Source organism: Myzus persicae, unplaced genomic scaffold (assembly GCF_001856785.1).
Source record: "Myzus persicae strain clone G006 unplaced genomic scaffold, MPER_G0061.0, whole genome shotgun sequence".
Taxonomy (NCBI): Eukaryota; Metazoa; Arthropoda; class Insecta; order Hemiptera; family Aphididae; genus Myzus; species Myzus persicae.
The window spans coordinates 284,534-302,264 of NW_019101948.1; the positions used below are offsets into that span (position 1 = coordinate 284,534).

A 17,731-nucleotide genomic window follows, 5' to 3' on the forward strand; every position below is an offset into this window, starting at 1 on the left:
TATACCTTTGTTTTATGCAATGATGTATATTTCTAAGGTAATTCAAAATTTGAACTTGTTGGACATTTTTAAGGACTGGGACATCGTTTTTGACTTTTAACTCTGAATAAATATTTTTTTTGAGAAAATTTCTTTTTCATAATGATAAATAATTTATCATAATTTTGATAAATTATTTTGAGTTTGATTTGATACATTTGAGATATAAAATAATATGTATTGCTATTTAGGGATTTTGGAGGGTTTTGAGAGCTATGACAAAAAAAATTATTTTAATCTCAAATTAAAAATCACGTTATCTATGCACTGGACAGATTATGTATCCCGAGAAACGAGTTGCGTGGACATTTTCTAGTAAGGGATGCATAGAAAAGACTCAATTTTCTTTTTCAAAGATTTTCCAATTTTTTCACTGCCGCAGTTAACTATTTTTTTTTAAATTTTATTACATTTCTGCAGTCCAAAGAATCGTTCGAAGTCAAATTCAAACAAACATGCACTTCAATGTACACAATATAATATTCAACAAGCGACGGTGGCGTAATACGTATTTTCATCGTACATAACTATAATCACAATATGAGCATTGTTGCCTCACCGCCGCCAAATGCAACCGGAAAACATTAATTTGTTTAACTGTACAATAGGCATTACAAACTGCAACGACGAAATGGCGTAGGTAGCTTGCCTATGATGAATCATCACATACTTCGATTGTTGTACTCCATAACTCCGTTCAAACAGTAACCGGACAAGATTAAGTTTGGTATGACAAACTTGTCGGATAATTTATGAGGTCGCACTGTTGTTACAATTCATTCACATCGTCGATGCGTTCGTTAGGTACCCATATGTGTCGTACCAGTGTGATTACGGATCTAGGAATATTTTTATGGTGGTCGAAATGTTCATAATAATATGATCACAGGTACTTACGTATATATATATATATGACGAACGATTTCGGGACGAAAACAATTGATTTAATCTATTCTGTGGTAGTGTGCAGTATACGAATTAAAATATTTAATACCTGTGGTCATTCGTCATGACAGCTGCTGTCTAAGTAGTATGGGCAGGCGGTTTGTAATTAAAAATAAAAAAGTTCAGTGTGCCGAACGATGGCCGCATTACCCCCGAAACACGTGGAAATCTTCCGAAATTCGACGACGGTAACCAAAACGTGGACGTAATCTGTGAAATTGATTGCTTTCCTATAACGCGGCTGTGTGGTTCCCGGCGTCGGCAAGTTGTCAACTTAAAAGCCCATCCTTTGCTAACGATTATTTTAAGTTGCTTTCTTTTCCTCGGGGTTGAAATACGTGGCGGTGTAGCTTACGATGGGTACGTTGTGAGGAATAACAATTTAGTTTCATTTCTAAAAACGTTCTACAGTTTGTCAGGTGCGGGTACGGCGATTACATGGCAACCATAATGATGACGAGACTAAAATCTAAAAGCATAGTTTTTAATTAATTTCGAAATTAATGTACCAACGAGTAATGAGACTTTTATTCTATGTTCGGTAAAAACACTTTTAAATAATTATTATTATATATACCGTGAAACTTACGTAAAATAATAATAATAATAATAATAATATATAAAATAAAAGAACTATACTATAGTTAAAACACTGAAACTTTTCTTTAATCAATAACCTTACATATTATTATAACGCTAAAAACAAATCATGTATTATTATTAAAACAAATATAGTCATTGTTCGATTTACATTTTTATAACTAAAAACCAAAAGACTCATAAGGTCTGAAGTGTTGTTGCTTTTTATATTTTTTGGGGACATACTAATGCTATGAAGTTCTAACAAATATATATATATATATATTATATGTTTGGTGATACCGGTTACTTTTATACGATTATTTTACTTTGTTAATTTTTTTTATTTTGTTGTTTTTGTATTTGACATTTAGAGCATAAAAATATCAAAACGAAATACTTCCAATACTTAATAAATGTCTATATATTATGTGGGTGTACACTTTTTTGAATTGTATACAATTTATTAACATATATTTTTTAAATGCATTTGTTCTCAACTTTATATGGCGTCAAAATTCATAGGATAAATCTATCATGATTTTGTTTCATAAACTAATATCAATTTCAGCCAAGTAACGGAAATCAGGCAACGTTTATTTCGCTTATCAAACTTATCATGATTTTTTTCATCCGAATCAATTACTGTTATTATACGTGCTGAAAATTAAGCTCCGATCAACACGTTTTAAATAACTATACCATTGTCATGGCGTAGCTCGATCTGCTGTAGTAAATGTATTCAGAATTTTAAATGCCCATAAAAAAATATTGTCCCGAATTTTTTTGGCAATACACATTATGAAGTATGGACGACGATAAATATAAAATATGTGCTGGTCTTAGAAAATAAATGATTGTTTATTATTTGTCTTGGTGGTTTTTATGTCTTATATACGATATTACCGCCATTCTCGTATACGGTTCAATCGACTACGTTTAATTTTAACTAGAAGAAAAATAACGTTTCCATTACGACATTTATCTCGGAGAATAACATAGGTAACGTTCCAATATGGGCGTTAAAAGGTGTCGGCGCGATAACAACGGATCGTTGTTAGGAAGCATAACGGGACTAATGGGCCTTGGGTTAGTGCGGTTACCGATTGCCGTTTGCTACGCGGGTATCAAATATTTCATCTGCTGACGCGGTCGTAAAAATAATAATTTATATAATTTATAAAATATTATATTCTAGTATCAAACAATATGATATTATTATTTATTACGTCGCAGTAGGTATAGGTAGGCAGGTGAGTAGGTACCCACCTATATAATATCGTGTTGGATGTAACTATGGTGGCGCTCGGTGGTCCGCACTTCTGCAGGCCGGTAGAGGTAATTTGATGAAGAAAAATTGTGTGTCACTAAAAGATAAATCGGACGCGAATGCCAAGAGGTCTGTTCGGTAACAAATCGCCGCCGAAAGTGACTATCTTGTCAACGGGGTGATGTCGGTGGTTAGCGAACAGGCCGAACGGACCAAAAACACACACACACACACAGACTTTGGGGCAAAAATAAAAGAGATAGACGAAAAGCACTTTTGAAACACCGCGTCTCCCGTGTGCAACAGACCATTATTCAAATAATAATCCCTTAGGGGGCATTGTTGGCAGTTTTCCAGAGAAAAATTAACGATAAACGTTGTTGCGGCTCCGACGGCGGAGGTGGCGGGGCAGCGGCTGCGTCTTTGTCTTAGTCGTCCCGACAACCGAATAACACGTAAAGTTTATACACTCGCGTATATACTTATTACTTACTTATATATATATATACATATATTACACGTGCCCACAGACACTGCACGATTTGAGCTAGGCCGACCCACGTTTTAAAACTCTCTAAATATAACAATATCTACAAGTGTTCGTCGGCTATTTATATAAAAAAAAAAAAAAGAAACTAGCCATATTCCGTTACATATTATATTATACAGTACACACACCCGTCGCAGGAGGGTCGTCATGTTTGGAAAATATGCTAAACTTAAGGAGTGGTGACGGTGCGAGAGGTCATCGACGAAATATTAAGTAATTGAAGTCGCGATCGTAAAATACACATAATACACATTACAGTACTCTCGAGTACTTACCTAAAAGTAACATGGTCTACGACTTAATGAATATAATATATAGTTCTGACGTTAAGACGAGATGCGATAACAGACTAAATGTGTGTAGATTAATATTATATATTTTGTTTTCCTATATTTATTGAGATTTCGACATAAAACTTTTGTATCTGGACAATCGACATGGACACCATTAAATCTGTTAAATTATTGGACCTAGGTATGTGTAATATACAACTAAGAATATAATTTGTTTAGTCGTAATATTGTATTAATGGCTGAAGTAGCTTCGATGAGAGAAGGTTCTTCCAAGGGCGGAAAAATGATCTTTAATATTGATAGATATGCACGATTGTAAAGCAAAAGTTGAAAATCGCAATATGCTCCACCGCAGTTGAGTAGGTACCCCGTGCAATACGAACTGTCATTGAGCCCTAATTTGGAGTGTAAATCAATGTCAAATATATATATAAAAAATAGGTTCACAATTCATTTTCGCCAAAATTAGTACAACATATATGGGGCCCCCAGGACTTCGGCGCCATTGTGTGCGTTACCATCGAAATATAGCGTCAAATCAATCTGCTTTGCTCGCGCAAGCCAATTTTATTTAATTAATAAGTACATAATATTGTAGTATGGAAAATAGAACCTAAATTGTTGTACTCGAGAATATACCGTGATGGTAAAACTATTGACACATTGCAAGTAAAACAACGTTTGCTCGGCCTCGACTTATGTACAATGACAAATAAAATATGCTAAATGTGCATACATATTATCACCGTATGAATTAATATTATTCACTTTAATTTCATTTCGATTTATTTGCCTTTGTATCGCACACTCGTGTATGCCACGGTTTCGATCGGTACGTTTTATATATTATTTAGGTGAAATAAACTGTTAACATCGTTTCCATCTAATATCTATGATTTCGGATCTCCGAGCGATCCTTTTTCATACCGAATACTATATCGTAACGCTCGGATAACGCAATTAATGTTAATAATATATTACAATCGCCTTATTCGTACGCACATTCGGTATAGGTAGCACGTTTAGTCGAGTTTAGGAAAGTTTAAATCGCTTAAGTCAGAATAGAGAAACGCACTATTCACTGCAGATAATATAACTTGGTTTTGCCCCTAATGGCTTACACACGTTCGATAATATATAGATTTTTTTTTGCGACACTTCGGCGGGCCCTTGATCGTAATATTACTTCACGATAACACGAATAGTTGTTCTGGACGGTTCTGTTTCTTGCAAAAACCGAAAATATTTCGTCAAAAGCGTTTGCCTTTAAAAATCCGAAGTAAGTACTCGATAATTATTATATAGCTCCGATACGACAATGTCCCTCTATTATAATGTGTGCTTAATAAATATTGAATTTTGTACGGGAAAAACTCAACCGCGGTAACAATAAGTGGTAACAATAACGAAGCGTTGTACAAAAACTCCGACGCAGCGTTATACCGGACACTGACACTCGCTGATTGAGTTGTTTGAATTTTTTTTAATGTTCCATAATAACTAATAAGTAAAAAAATCTAACACAGATTATCGCCACAATATAAGTCTACAAACGGCGATAGTACTGATCGGTGGACTTTTCATGAGTGATAGCGTGTAATGATATTGTATAAGATATTTTAAGAAACCATATCATTAAATTCGTTCGTTATACGTTCTAATTTAACTCAACAAAATTACAAATAAGTCTCCGTTTTTAAACTTCTGTTGGTGGAACCCATAATGAGTTTATTATAAATTAAAACCCGACTGATCAAAACAATTTTGTTTTTTAAATTATTCAGAAGAACATAATAATTTAAATGGTTATGTACTTTTTTTTTGAGTGCGTGAAGGAGCTAATTTTTTTCCTCAAAATATATTTCTTGCAAATAAAAGCTTGCGTATTTAAGGTATTCAGTAAACGAAATATCAAATTTCTCATCAATACGTACTGTGTGGCTAACAGACAATAAAATGCCGTTAACAATAATATATGTTCAGAACATAACATTACTTTTTAATGTATATTTAAGTGTCAAACCATATTTTAATTTAATGTATGTTTGAAATATTTATACAAATTCTGAAGTATCAAGAAAGACATTATGTAAACTATAAATTCGTAAATATTTTACTTGCATTTTAAACCTATAGTGAATTTAATTATAGTTTTACCGAAATAATGTACTCGTTCACTAAAAAAAAAATGGTTTACTAAAATGATCTGTCAAGCATAATGTAACATTATGTTAACATTCTCAACACTACTAACCACAATAATGTCGGTGACGAAAATATTACAAAAATTATATGACAATCGAATTTAGGTTAGAATTTAAGCTACGTTGAAGTGGTACAATTATGTTTTATCATATAGAAAGTGGAAAATAAAAAAAATTCATAAAATTCGAAATTTTTCTAAAAATCTGAAGTAAGACATTTGTTTCTAACCTTGCGATGCCTTTAGGTATATATATATAAATATATATATATTAAATATAATATTATATCCTTTTTATAAGTCGATTTTTTTCGATAGGTATTTCATGTCTTATGTTGTATATTTTCATTATTTTTATCAGCTCCCCTATCCCTTCTCGTTCACCAACAAAATAAAACTTTGGATACGCCCATGCACCATTTATATTCATTTACAGCTAAAAAAGCACATTTGTGAAACTTTTAGAACATTTTAACTGACCTATATTTTTGTATTACAAAAACACATCATTGTGACACTATACACTTCTTGTGTCAAAATCTAATTTTTTTTTAATAATTATTTTTATTCTTTTTCATATTAAAATTTAAGCTCAAAGAATTTTACTCTAGAAAATCAAGTACACAACAACTGACAAGCGTTGGATTAAATAAAATAACATAAAAAAATGAAACACTTTGGTATCTCTACAAAATCTTGTCATTTTCTAATATGTTCCACTATTTTTTTTCTCAGTTTTTATGACTGTCTCACAATTATTGAGCATCGATTTAGGTCAGACCAATTATTTGAATCATTATTGAATCTACATTGTTTTTTTTATAAAGCCTGATTTTTTCATACAGCAATATTATTCGGACAATATTAAACAAAATGCAGCCCATAAAAACACCGTATTACAAGGTTTTTCTGTTACACGTGATTTTGTCGATAGTGCCTAATTATTCCTTAATTTGTTGTCGAATCATGTTCTAATGTAGGTCTTAAATTGTAGAAGACTACGATTTTTCGGATCCAATTAACCACATTCGTGTGCAATAATTTAGTTGTTCAAAAACATTCGTGTATTACATACACGTCTCGAGGTGTATTTGTTTGCTTATGGTTATATAATATTGTTATGGAAATTGTTATGTTAAACGAACAATATTGATGTATGTTTATTGTTCATGTTACAGTTCCATCACGAATTAAATCGGTGACGTCAGGAGGAAATATTGACACTAAAAAGGACTCCATGATCAAATTGAACTGCGAAGCTGACGGAAACCCCGTTCCTAATATAACATGGACAAGAAAGGTAATATATCATATTCTTGTATAATTATAATCAGTTGAGTATTTATTAACATTACTAATTATTACGATTAGGCAACACATATTTTATGGTATGGCATATTGGATTCAGTTAACAATTAATACAACTATAATTTTTATTATAGAACTATAAATGTCAATAATTGTTAAAACTCTAGTTCTAACTCAACAATAACTATTCCGTATGAATTGAAAATGTTATTATTTCTCTCCAGAATAGTCGACACTCTAGACAGACACTTAAGAATAAGTGCACTAATAAAAGTAACAATCATTATTTGTAAACTGTGTTAGTTTATTATTGATCTATAGTTATAATGACAAAAGCATTGTACAGATTGAACACAATATAAATCGAAATGTTTAAAAAGTTTTTAACAACAGTAAAATCCGTTGGAGAATAATTATTTAAAGCTCCTCTCAATTAATTTTGAGTGAATTTATCATAAATAAAACCGGCGAGCTCGATATTAAATTATAAACGAAATTATACTTCTCTGCTGATTCGAGAAACATTATTTATAAAATGTCGTTGATTTTACTGAACGTAGAAATATCTACCACGCAATAAAACTGTCCGGCGTAGATCCATTTCAATAGTCATCGTTTTTTTCCCCCACACGTCTCTCATATTTTACTAAATATCCATCGTAATCCATTAATGTCCGTTTCAACACTTTAGAACAACGTACTTCCAAATGGCGAGAGAAACGCAACTGGTGATACATACATAATTCAATCGGCCACACGTCACGATGCCGGATTGTACATATGTACGGCTTATAACGACGTCGGACAACCTGCTGAACAAACTATTACAGTCAACATTCTATGTGAGTATATTATACATATGACATTTTTCCCGAAACATAACTATAACTGTGCCTATCGTTTGGTGCTATAATTATTGACACCTAGAAACTTTCGATTTTCCGAAATTTAAAAAAAAACCCCCATAGCATTACATAATAAATACGTAGGTACCAGCTACTGTCGCGAATGTAACAACGCGCATTATTGTTACGTAATAGGTAGGGTACTTGACACATTATTATATTATTATTCTGTCAATCTGTATATAGACGAAAAGAAAAAAAAATTGCAACACTTAAAGTTTGGACGTTCACTAAAATAAAAATTGTTAAAAGACTTATAAGTTTGAAGGAGAAAAATCAATAAAATATGGGTACGACCTATTCGAGATAATATATAATATCAATATAAATAAATTACATTATTGTCATTATTTCGTTTTCGCTATATAAAAATGGTATACCTACACAATATACGCGCTGTTAAATTATGACTAAACAAATTATTTTGTTGGTACCTTATAAGTTATAAGTATAATAACCGATAAGGTTAATGCAAGTAATGACCTGCAAGTACCTACCGAACTTTCGTCTGTATTATAATATACTGGCGAATAAATATTTTTGAAAAAGCGTTGCAACCGATAAATTATAATAATTTATAAATACGTCGGTTCAAAAATGTCTAGTATTATTTATTAAAAATTCACATTTTGCACCAATAAAATAAATCAAGTACTCTTCGGACTTAAGCCCGATCGACGTACAAAACATATTATACGAGGATAATGTTGCGTTGATAGATTATAGTCTATATATACACGCAGTCATATTATTATTATTATCATTATTATGGTACGTTTTATTTATTTTTCATTATTCGCAGACTGTTGAATACACTTTATTCTCATATTTTATTAAATTACCATTGTCTAAGCACATGATAAGGGTTGTGCACATTCCACTCCCGTGCACATTCCCCTCGTGTACGTCTAAATAATGACGCATACGTATATTAATACCACTCGTTCATTGAATATTATCATCGACATTAGTTTAGCTCATATATGTGTTGTATAGGTGTATATATATATATATATATTAAACGCCTAGGTAGTAAAAATGATGAATTAATTAATTATCCACCATGCACGTGCACTTAACCTTCTGCCTACTTAAGAATAAGAAAAAAAAATAATGATTTACATTAGTATCGTGATATTGGCAGTGTAGGTATACCGTCTGCAGCGACCTAGCCCGATTTCCTTTTAATCATACTCAATGATAATATTGAAAAATATCAAATTTAATAATAATACGAGAGCATGAAGTGTGTATTATTATTACTGCAAAAGCAAAGGATTACACCTTCACCGTAAAAGTATTTATACATTTCGAACGGCCTAGATGCAGAGCCCGAAGGGATAGGGTACTTTATTTTGTTATCTTTTATTTTTCATCACACACAAATACACACATTATTATTGTTCGGTTCATAAAAGAATCTAATTACAAATCCTCATCCCGAAGAGTCCCTGTTCTGAAATAGTCCTCAATTAAAGATAAGTATACTGAATCTTCTAGTCCTATTGTTTAATAAATCCAATTATAAGCTGACAACTTTTGATGGCACTTGCGCTACGAAAATAGTTTATACTCCAGCTTAAGTTATTATTATAAAACTACGGAGATAAAAAAAAAAAAGAAAACCAGTGAACTCTTGTGGAACAAAATTTAATTTTTAAAACCGCTATTATCGTCATACTCGTATACATTTAGTATCATAAAAATACTAATAGCTGTTGAACCATATTATTATGATGTGTCTACTGCAATTGGTTTTTAAGAACCAAATATTAATATTCAGTGAACTGTTCATTAAAAATGTATGAAAATTAATCATAATCGATTTATAGATCCTCCGGAGATTGAAGTTGAACGCGTATGGGTTCATTCTGGCGAAGGAAACGAAGCACTTCTAGTTTGCATTGTCAACGCTGAACCACATGCCGAGGTAAATAATTATACCATAATATTGGAACGAAATCATACGATATCGAATTTTATTTAACACTAGATGCTTGAATCTTTTTTTTACACTAATAACGGAGCTCGTAATATGATTTCAGTTAAAAGATTTTAATTGAAACGTTAATATATTATATTTTTAATATCTATGTAACTATACGCAGCGATGTCATTAAAGATGGATTAAGTTTTAGTATGAATCATAAAAATCAGTTAACCAAAAAAAATTGTTGAAATGTTGTCTTTATACGTGCAACGTATATATTGTACCTATACACGATTAAATTACCATATTTTTTTGTACAGCAAAGTTTTTTGCCGTCTTGTTTACCTCATTATTGTATAATTTTTAAATATTGATAATTAATTATACCTATTGTCGGTAATCAAAAAAACAAAAAATCAATTTTATTTGTGAGCTCCATTAAAATGCTACAATGTATCCAATTTAAAGCGTATTATTACGTGGATTCAACTATTTTAAGTGTGCAATTAGTAATTTGCATTGGCCATTCAAATAGTGTTATGTTAGTTTTAGAGTTTAAGTGGGAGACCCGGGTGGGCGGATGATAATAATATGTACTTGTGGTTACCTGGCCACGACAAACATGGCGATATGTGTTTAAAAATAAGTTCTAAAACTTTGAGTGGGGTACAGCACTTTGTCAGCCAGACACACAAACGCACAACGTTGTTTGCAAATAATCGAAATTAACTTTCAGCAGGTATGTAACACTCGATATCATTTGTCGTAAAAGGGCATTTCAGCTGATAATTAAACTGCCCTCCCTGTTTGATATTATTCAAATCACTCACTAATATATTTCTGTGGTTGGTTGACAAATACGAAATGTCCATTGTGTGCCTTACCAATCCAACACCTCTCGATGTCGAAAGTATTTTGAGCGACAAGCCGAGGTTTGTATATTGTAGACGTCGGTTTAGATAGTTGGACGCTTGGACGTTGTACTTCCCGTTAGAACTTGTCTGACCTCGAGGATTTTACTGCCACCGAAATAATTAATATAATATTATCTAACGTGCGCAGCCAACAAAAAGCTGACAGACACGAACACATCGACGTATTATTATTACGTTATATCATACTGTTTAATCACCGAGAACAGATATTTTTCTAGCAAACCCATTAGAGTCCTGTATTTATTACAATCGAAAAAAAAAAAAAAAATTAAAAGTCAAAATATTGATTTTCAGATGCAGTTTGGTCTCGCTGTTGTTATTGCAGTGTACTTAAAATAAAACCTATACGACTTGGACACACACACACACACACACACACGCTACTTATTTACCGCAATTGTTTACATTCGTATAATCGTACACGTTTAATATTATTATTGTTAAACGGACCTGCTTTTTACTTTGTATTATAACTCGTAAGTCGAAAACTTTCGACGAAACTCGCAGGACAATTAGAGAGCGAACGAACTATACTATAACTGCAACATACCTCAGGGGGATTTAGCGTGTTGACAGGCCGGTGCTCGGCCGCATAGTAGTTCTGCTCGGCCGTTCATTGTTGCGCACAGCAGTCTTCCGTACGTCTTCACTTTCGGAAATTGTGAATTGGTCCCTTCCGGCCACCTTTAAATTACGAATTTTGTCGTCGAAAATCACCACGCGTCGGGTATTTGTCACTGTTTGTCGTCGTATGCACGGGAAACTTTCTCGCGAACAAAAAGCCCCGGGAAAAAACGACAGTAGTTTATCTTGTGAACATTAATTATGACGTCAACAAGAGAACCGCATAGTATATTTCATATCAGGTATCTATATATACTGTTCACACACACACACACACACACACACACACACACACACACACACACACACTATTTATACATTTGCTGACATTTTTCAACCTTTTTTTAATGCTTACCTACAGTCTAGTCATAATTATTTTCAAACGCGTCATTCGTGAATACCGGGCCTTCGTCGTGAATTTATGTTTTTTTTTTTTTTAGAATAATATACTAATCAACTTCTGTGAGTCATAATACATATTATTTTAAAAGAATATTTTTTTGTGTGGATCGATTTTTGTGTTAGTAAAGTAAAAGCTTAGACGGGGAAAATAATATGATAATTATTATGAGAGGGACAGAAACGAATAATACAGTTTTTATTTTTTTGTGATATTCCAATGATTGGTGCGTGTTAAATACGGGTAGGTATGTGTAACCGGAAAGGTCTGACGTCCAACACTAAACGTCCGAAAACGACGAGGAACCTGGCGGTCTTCTGTTCTGACCAATTTTATGGTAGTAGCTAATGTAGGCATCATTAGGGTAATATTTTTATATTATACTATTATATTTGTAGTGCGATTTATGATATGTGTAGATATATTTATATGTTTTGAAGGCACACGTATAATATAATTTGAATTTTTTTTTTATGAACAATATTATGTTTATAGTTACTTGCTTTTTTACTGCTTCCTAGGGATTTATGTCTATATCGGATTTAAATCGATCATCGATGTTTCTACTTTGACATAATAATATGTGTTACTCCTACAATTGGTTTTTATTCGTTAAAATGTACTTTGATGATTAAAACAATTAATCTTAAGAGGTAGTTGTAGTGATTGTAATAACATGTATAAAACAAATTAAGTGTATGGGCCACGATAACGAGAAACCTGGTTTTAGCGAGGAGTCAAAGGCACCGTAACTTATTGATACATGCCACTTTACAAACAACATAAATTAATCTGTAAAGCCTCGATAATCACTTGATATTCAAATGCTAAAATATTTTAATAGTTCGTCTTACTCAGAAATATAATATTGAAATTGAAATTGAGATAAAGCTGAGTGTTTATCGAATGAATAAATCTCGAAGCACTGAGAATATGCTTAGTACGTGATTTGTAGTATTCTACGATCGAGCTCAACTGAATATCAAATTTCGAATTTATATTATATGCGTTGGGCCCGAGATAATAAGTATGGTCGGTTGGATTATATATAGGTACCTACTATACGTATATTTGAAATAAGTTGATCGACATTAAATTAATTATATTGAACGAAAACGCATGGAATAGCGATTAAGTCGCTGTCGACGTGGATGACAGATGGGTGAAGTGTTCTGTACCCTCTACGGGTGATGGTTTTCTTACATGGTTCACGATGTGATTTCTGAATGTTTGTTTTTATGTCAGCTAAGGTGTAACTGAGACGAGAAAAAAGTAACATGGGGTTGGGTTATGAAATTTTAATTACTAATGATAGCGAGTGTGTCGAAAGCTGACTGCAAACGTACTTGCATTCTGTGCTCTTTAAGTGTTTGGTTGAGAGGACAGACCATCCTTACTTTTTCCTCGTGGCCAAGCGGGCGCGGAAAAACAATTTGTTTGACATGGTCAAAAATGCAAGCATAATATATTATTATTACACTGAATATATAGTACATAATTATATATAACTTATGTACCACGGTTTGTAAATACAAATTAGTTGTTGCGAATATTAATACGAGTTCTGGTTAGTGTGTATTTTAAGCTTTATTTTTGTAATGATACGATTAAAAGTAAATTATATACTATGTATTGCATTACATACGTACGGTATAAAATGTTTTTTTATTACGTTAAAAATTTACGGGTATCAGTAACAATGGCTGCCTTTTGAATTACTGTATTACCATTGCGATTAAATTTAAAAAAAAATTAAATTAAGACTTACGATGTTTTGTTGCGATTTTAGTTGTAATTTTGACGTTTAATTGTGTACGTTTTTTCACAGGTGTCTTGGTATAGAGATACATTGAAGTTAGACACGAACGAACGTCGCATTACTGAAGTTAGAGGAAGCAGACACACCTTAATAGTGAGAAAAGTGCAGGCAAGTGATTTCGGAAATTACAGCTGCGTGGCTGACAACGTCGTCGGAAAGAGCAGGGCTTACGTCGAACTTTCAGGTGAACACAAATAACCGATTAAAACATAGTTGTATTATTTTTATTGTCTAAAAATATACCCAGGTGTGAACCAATGCAAAACATATAAGTAAGATAATACGTGTTACTATTGTTTTCGATGTATATATTAATATGTTGTTTGCTCCTAAATAAGTGTCTACCTAAGGGTATTTCTAATATAAATAAATGTCTATACCAAAATATCGTGTGCTATTATATTAACATGTACATTTGGGTGTCAATGTAGGAAAACCAAATCCCGTGAAGATAAACAGCAGCAAAAACGGACGGCACCAGAACAATTACAACATATCGTGGTCGGTGGACAGCTACACTCCCATCGAAGAGTTCAAATTGTTCTACAGGAAAGTTCCGCTTCCGGACGAGTCCCCCGCCGACACTCGAACCCAATACCAGTGGCCGAAGAAGCCGCCCACTCGAAACGTGAGTGAAACGACAGTGTCGTAAAACCGAAATCGGAACTATTATAGATTATGTTTTCGCGTCATGATAAAATGCCGCGAAATCGATCGCCGTCGTCGACCATGTTGTAAACTCGGTGCGTTTTCAGGACAACGAGGGATACGGCAACAGTCCGATTTACGGCTACAACAGCATGCGCAACGAGTGGAACGATGTGATCCTTCCGGCCGTTCCCAGCGAACAATTCACCCACCGCATGTCATACAATATCCGTGGATTGGACACCGCCTCTGAATACGAGGCCAAAGTCATGGCCAAAAACCGATTCGGCTGGACCCCGATGTCCGATGTATTCAAATTCGTCACCTCCGCCACTCCAGAAATCGGTAAGAGCACAAGTCATTCTCGGCGACTAATAAATACCTACTTTTTATTTTATTAAAAAAAAAAAAAAAAATCAAACGAAACAGAAAAACATCACCACTGTTCACCGTAGTGTTGAATTCAATAGTGAACAATTCAACAGTGCGTACAAGTATGTAGTAAATGCGAGCTCGTGTAATTGTTATATTATTTTGAACGTAATTATTATTCTGACGCCGACCACTGTTTAAATACAATCATGACTGCTATAAGATCGATCAACAACAAAAAAAAAAAAATCAAATTCGATTCATATTTCACCCTAACGCGTTGACAATTAAAATGCAGGTAGTAGACAATTTTAATTTTTTTTCAATTGAAAATATTATGCATCGTGTACTAATTTCTATAGACGAATATTACCTTTGCCACCCATACGCGATTCAGTTGCAAAATTCAGTTAGGAACTACCCGAATTGAGATGGCAACTGTCAGAGTATTGTAATTGTCGAGTTCAACAAATATTTCGACACCGGGTTTTCTACTCAAAAAATATCTCGCCATTTTTAAATGTTCCTTCTTGCGCACTCTGTGTGCATAAGACAGTATATCTCGGCTAAGGGTGTGCGTAAAAATTCACCACCAGAGCGCCCTGCATATTCTGTGGGGTGACTGATCTCCATATTGTAGAGAGTAATACTGCACGTCTAGGGAGAATACATTCGGTCGGAGGTAGAAAGACGATTCAAAAACTTCTTCTCGTGTAACAATATTATTACTGCCTCGAAGTCTTTTGCTCGGATAAAATTGCTTACATTACAGAACAACTAAAGGGAAGGATATATTTTTTTTTTTCATTTGATGTTTTTTGACCTAGGATGCTCACGTATTTTATAATATAATATAGAAATGTCGTGTTTTGAATTAGAGTCGTAAAATATAGTCATGTTAATGAAACAAAAATAAATTGAACTCGACCCTTAAATATAACTACGTATTTTATTAGGTACCGATTGTAAAAATATGTGATATTCGTACAAAACATTCGAACAAACGCTTTTCATATTATTTTTGGCAAATACTTTAGAGTTATATTTTACTATATCAACAATTATTTTTTTATTTCCTATGAATAAATAAAAATCAATATGTTAGTATTCACTTAATATTGCGAACTCTATATTAATTGTCATTACATCGATTCAGATGTTCTAGAAATTTTCTAATAATATTTCGCATATAATTTTATTTGGATTAATAATTATTCAAACTCTCAGTTTTTAGTTTATGATGCGTAACACAATTGCATGCTATATAAGCGTTTTGAATGTACCTACCTACCTATGTTTGTGAATGTGTGTTTATTTATTTTTTAATTTATTAGGTAGTTAAAAAAATAATACACACAAACATATATGTATAATATGGCGTGTTTGCATGAAAAACTACTAATTGCTTGATTTTATGCAATACCACACATATACGAAAAATAAAATTAAAAAAAATGTTTGACGTGTATTAATTGTTTAATTACCGAGCACTATTACGGCGGCCGACCGATGGGTCTGAGATAAAGAACACATAACTCATGACATAACCGAATTATTCAAATGGCAGCATATTACTCACAACCAATTCACTCCTCTAACACTGACTTTAATATTATTATATTATATACACAAACACAGGATATATTTGTATTTTATTTTATTTTTTATTTTTTCATCTTTGCATGGTTTTTATTATTATTATTTTTTTTTTTCATTGGCTGGCATGAGTAGAATCGAATCCAAAATATCAAGCATCCTATGGTATTTCAATGACATCAAGTGTGTATTTCTTATATTATATTGTATTTTTATTATTATTATTATTACGATTATTGTTATCATATTATATATATTTTTTTTTTGTTCACTACCCACCCGACCAGCGTTTTACTGATAGAAACAAAGTGATTTGTGTGAACGCATATTATGCACCCTGAAATTGTTTATATTCCGTATGGTGTTTGCCCCGTGTCATTTTATCCTTAACACCTTATATTATAATGATGTATAAATAGGTGTATTGTATATATTGAGCCACATTACTCACAGCAGTGATATACGTTTATTTTTCAGATGCCGAAGCTCGTGATCTTGGCTCAACTTCTTCATACAACGGATTCACCAAACGCAGTTACAACGTCATCATATTCGTCTTCTTCACCACCCTGTACTTCGCATTTAACACCATTGTTTAAATCCCCTAAAAGCCTACAATCATTATCAAAGCAGTGGCATGAATATACTGTAATTCAGGGCAAGCAAAAAATCAACCAGGGGGGTATTGCAGTTTTTAAATTTAACTATTTAACTATTATTTGCTTAAAATTCATCTCTATAAATTTGAAAATTTTACTTTAAATGAAACAATAGGAGGGGAGAGAATGAGTGAATATGCCACTGCTTTTACCACTGCGATTGGATAGTATAAACTAGGTAAATAATAATTTATCATCCACAGAAATAAAAAAAAACACATAATTTAGAACAATAATTAACCTTCCAATCTAAATCTATACTTTTGAAACTCCCAATGAATTAGATTCAATCCCAAAGTTAAGAATTATAAAAAAAACAAACACACATTTTAATTTAAACTTAGAAAAACAAACACGCATCATAGATTAGAATATATAACAATCTATTCAGTAAAAATAAATGGGCATTATTGGAAAAAAAATTATTTAATTTTTAAACTATGATAATCAGATAATGTACACAGACACCTATTTCTAGTATCTTTAGTATGATTTTCTCATTAGAGTTTATAAATAGTTAAGTGACCTAACGTCAAACATTTCAGTGGAGTCGATAAAATTATATACTATGTGTTAAATGCCACAGTTTCTTTCTGCCAAAGAAATTTAGTGTTAGAAGACATTTTTCAATTACTATTGAATGTCCCAACCTAATT

General features: G+C 32.5%; 1 protein-coding gene across 2 annotated transcripts in view; it reads left to right on the forward strand.

The window, feature by feature from the left end:
• Positions 1–17,370, forward strand: part of LOC111030842 (neural cell adhesion molecule 1-like) — a 195,087-nt gene extending 177,717 nt beyond the window's left edge. Inside the window, exons 4-11 of one of the 2 annotated variants that reach the window (XM_022310538.1) lie at positions 7,058–7,179; positions 7,879–8,029; positions 9,925–10,022; positions 13,810–13,984; positions 14,232–14,428; positions 14,556–14,793; positions 16,552–16,599; positions 16,894–17,370. In XM_022310538.1, the coding sequence (XP_022166230.1) occupies positions 7,058–7,179; positions 7,879–8,029; positions 9,925–10,022; positions 13,810–13,984; positions 14,232–14,428; positions 14,556–14,793; positions 16,552–16,599; positions 16,894–17,015 (1,151 nt within the window). In that variant the 3' untranslated portion in view covers positions 17,016–17,370. The remainder of the gene's footprint in view (positions 1–7,057; positions 7,180–7,878; positions 8,030–9,924; positions 10,023–13,809; positions 13,985–14,231; positions 14,429–14,555; positions 14,794–16,551; positions 16,600–16,893) is intronic. The other variant, XM_022310539.1, reaches the window with a different exon arrangement.
• The last annotated feature ends 361 nt before the right edge of the window (positions 17,371–17,731 follow it).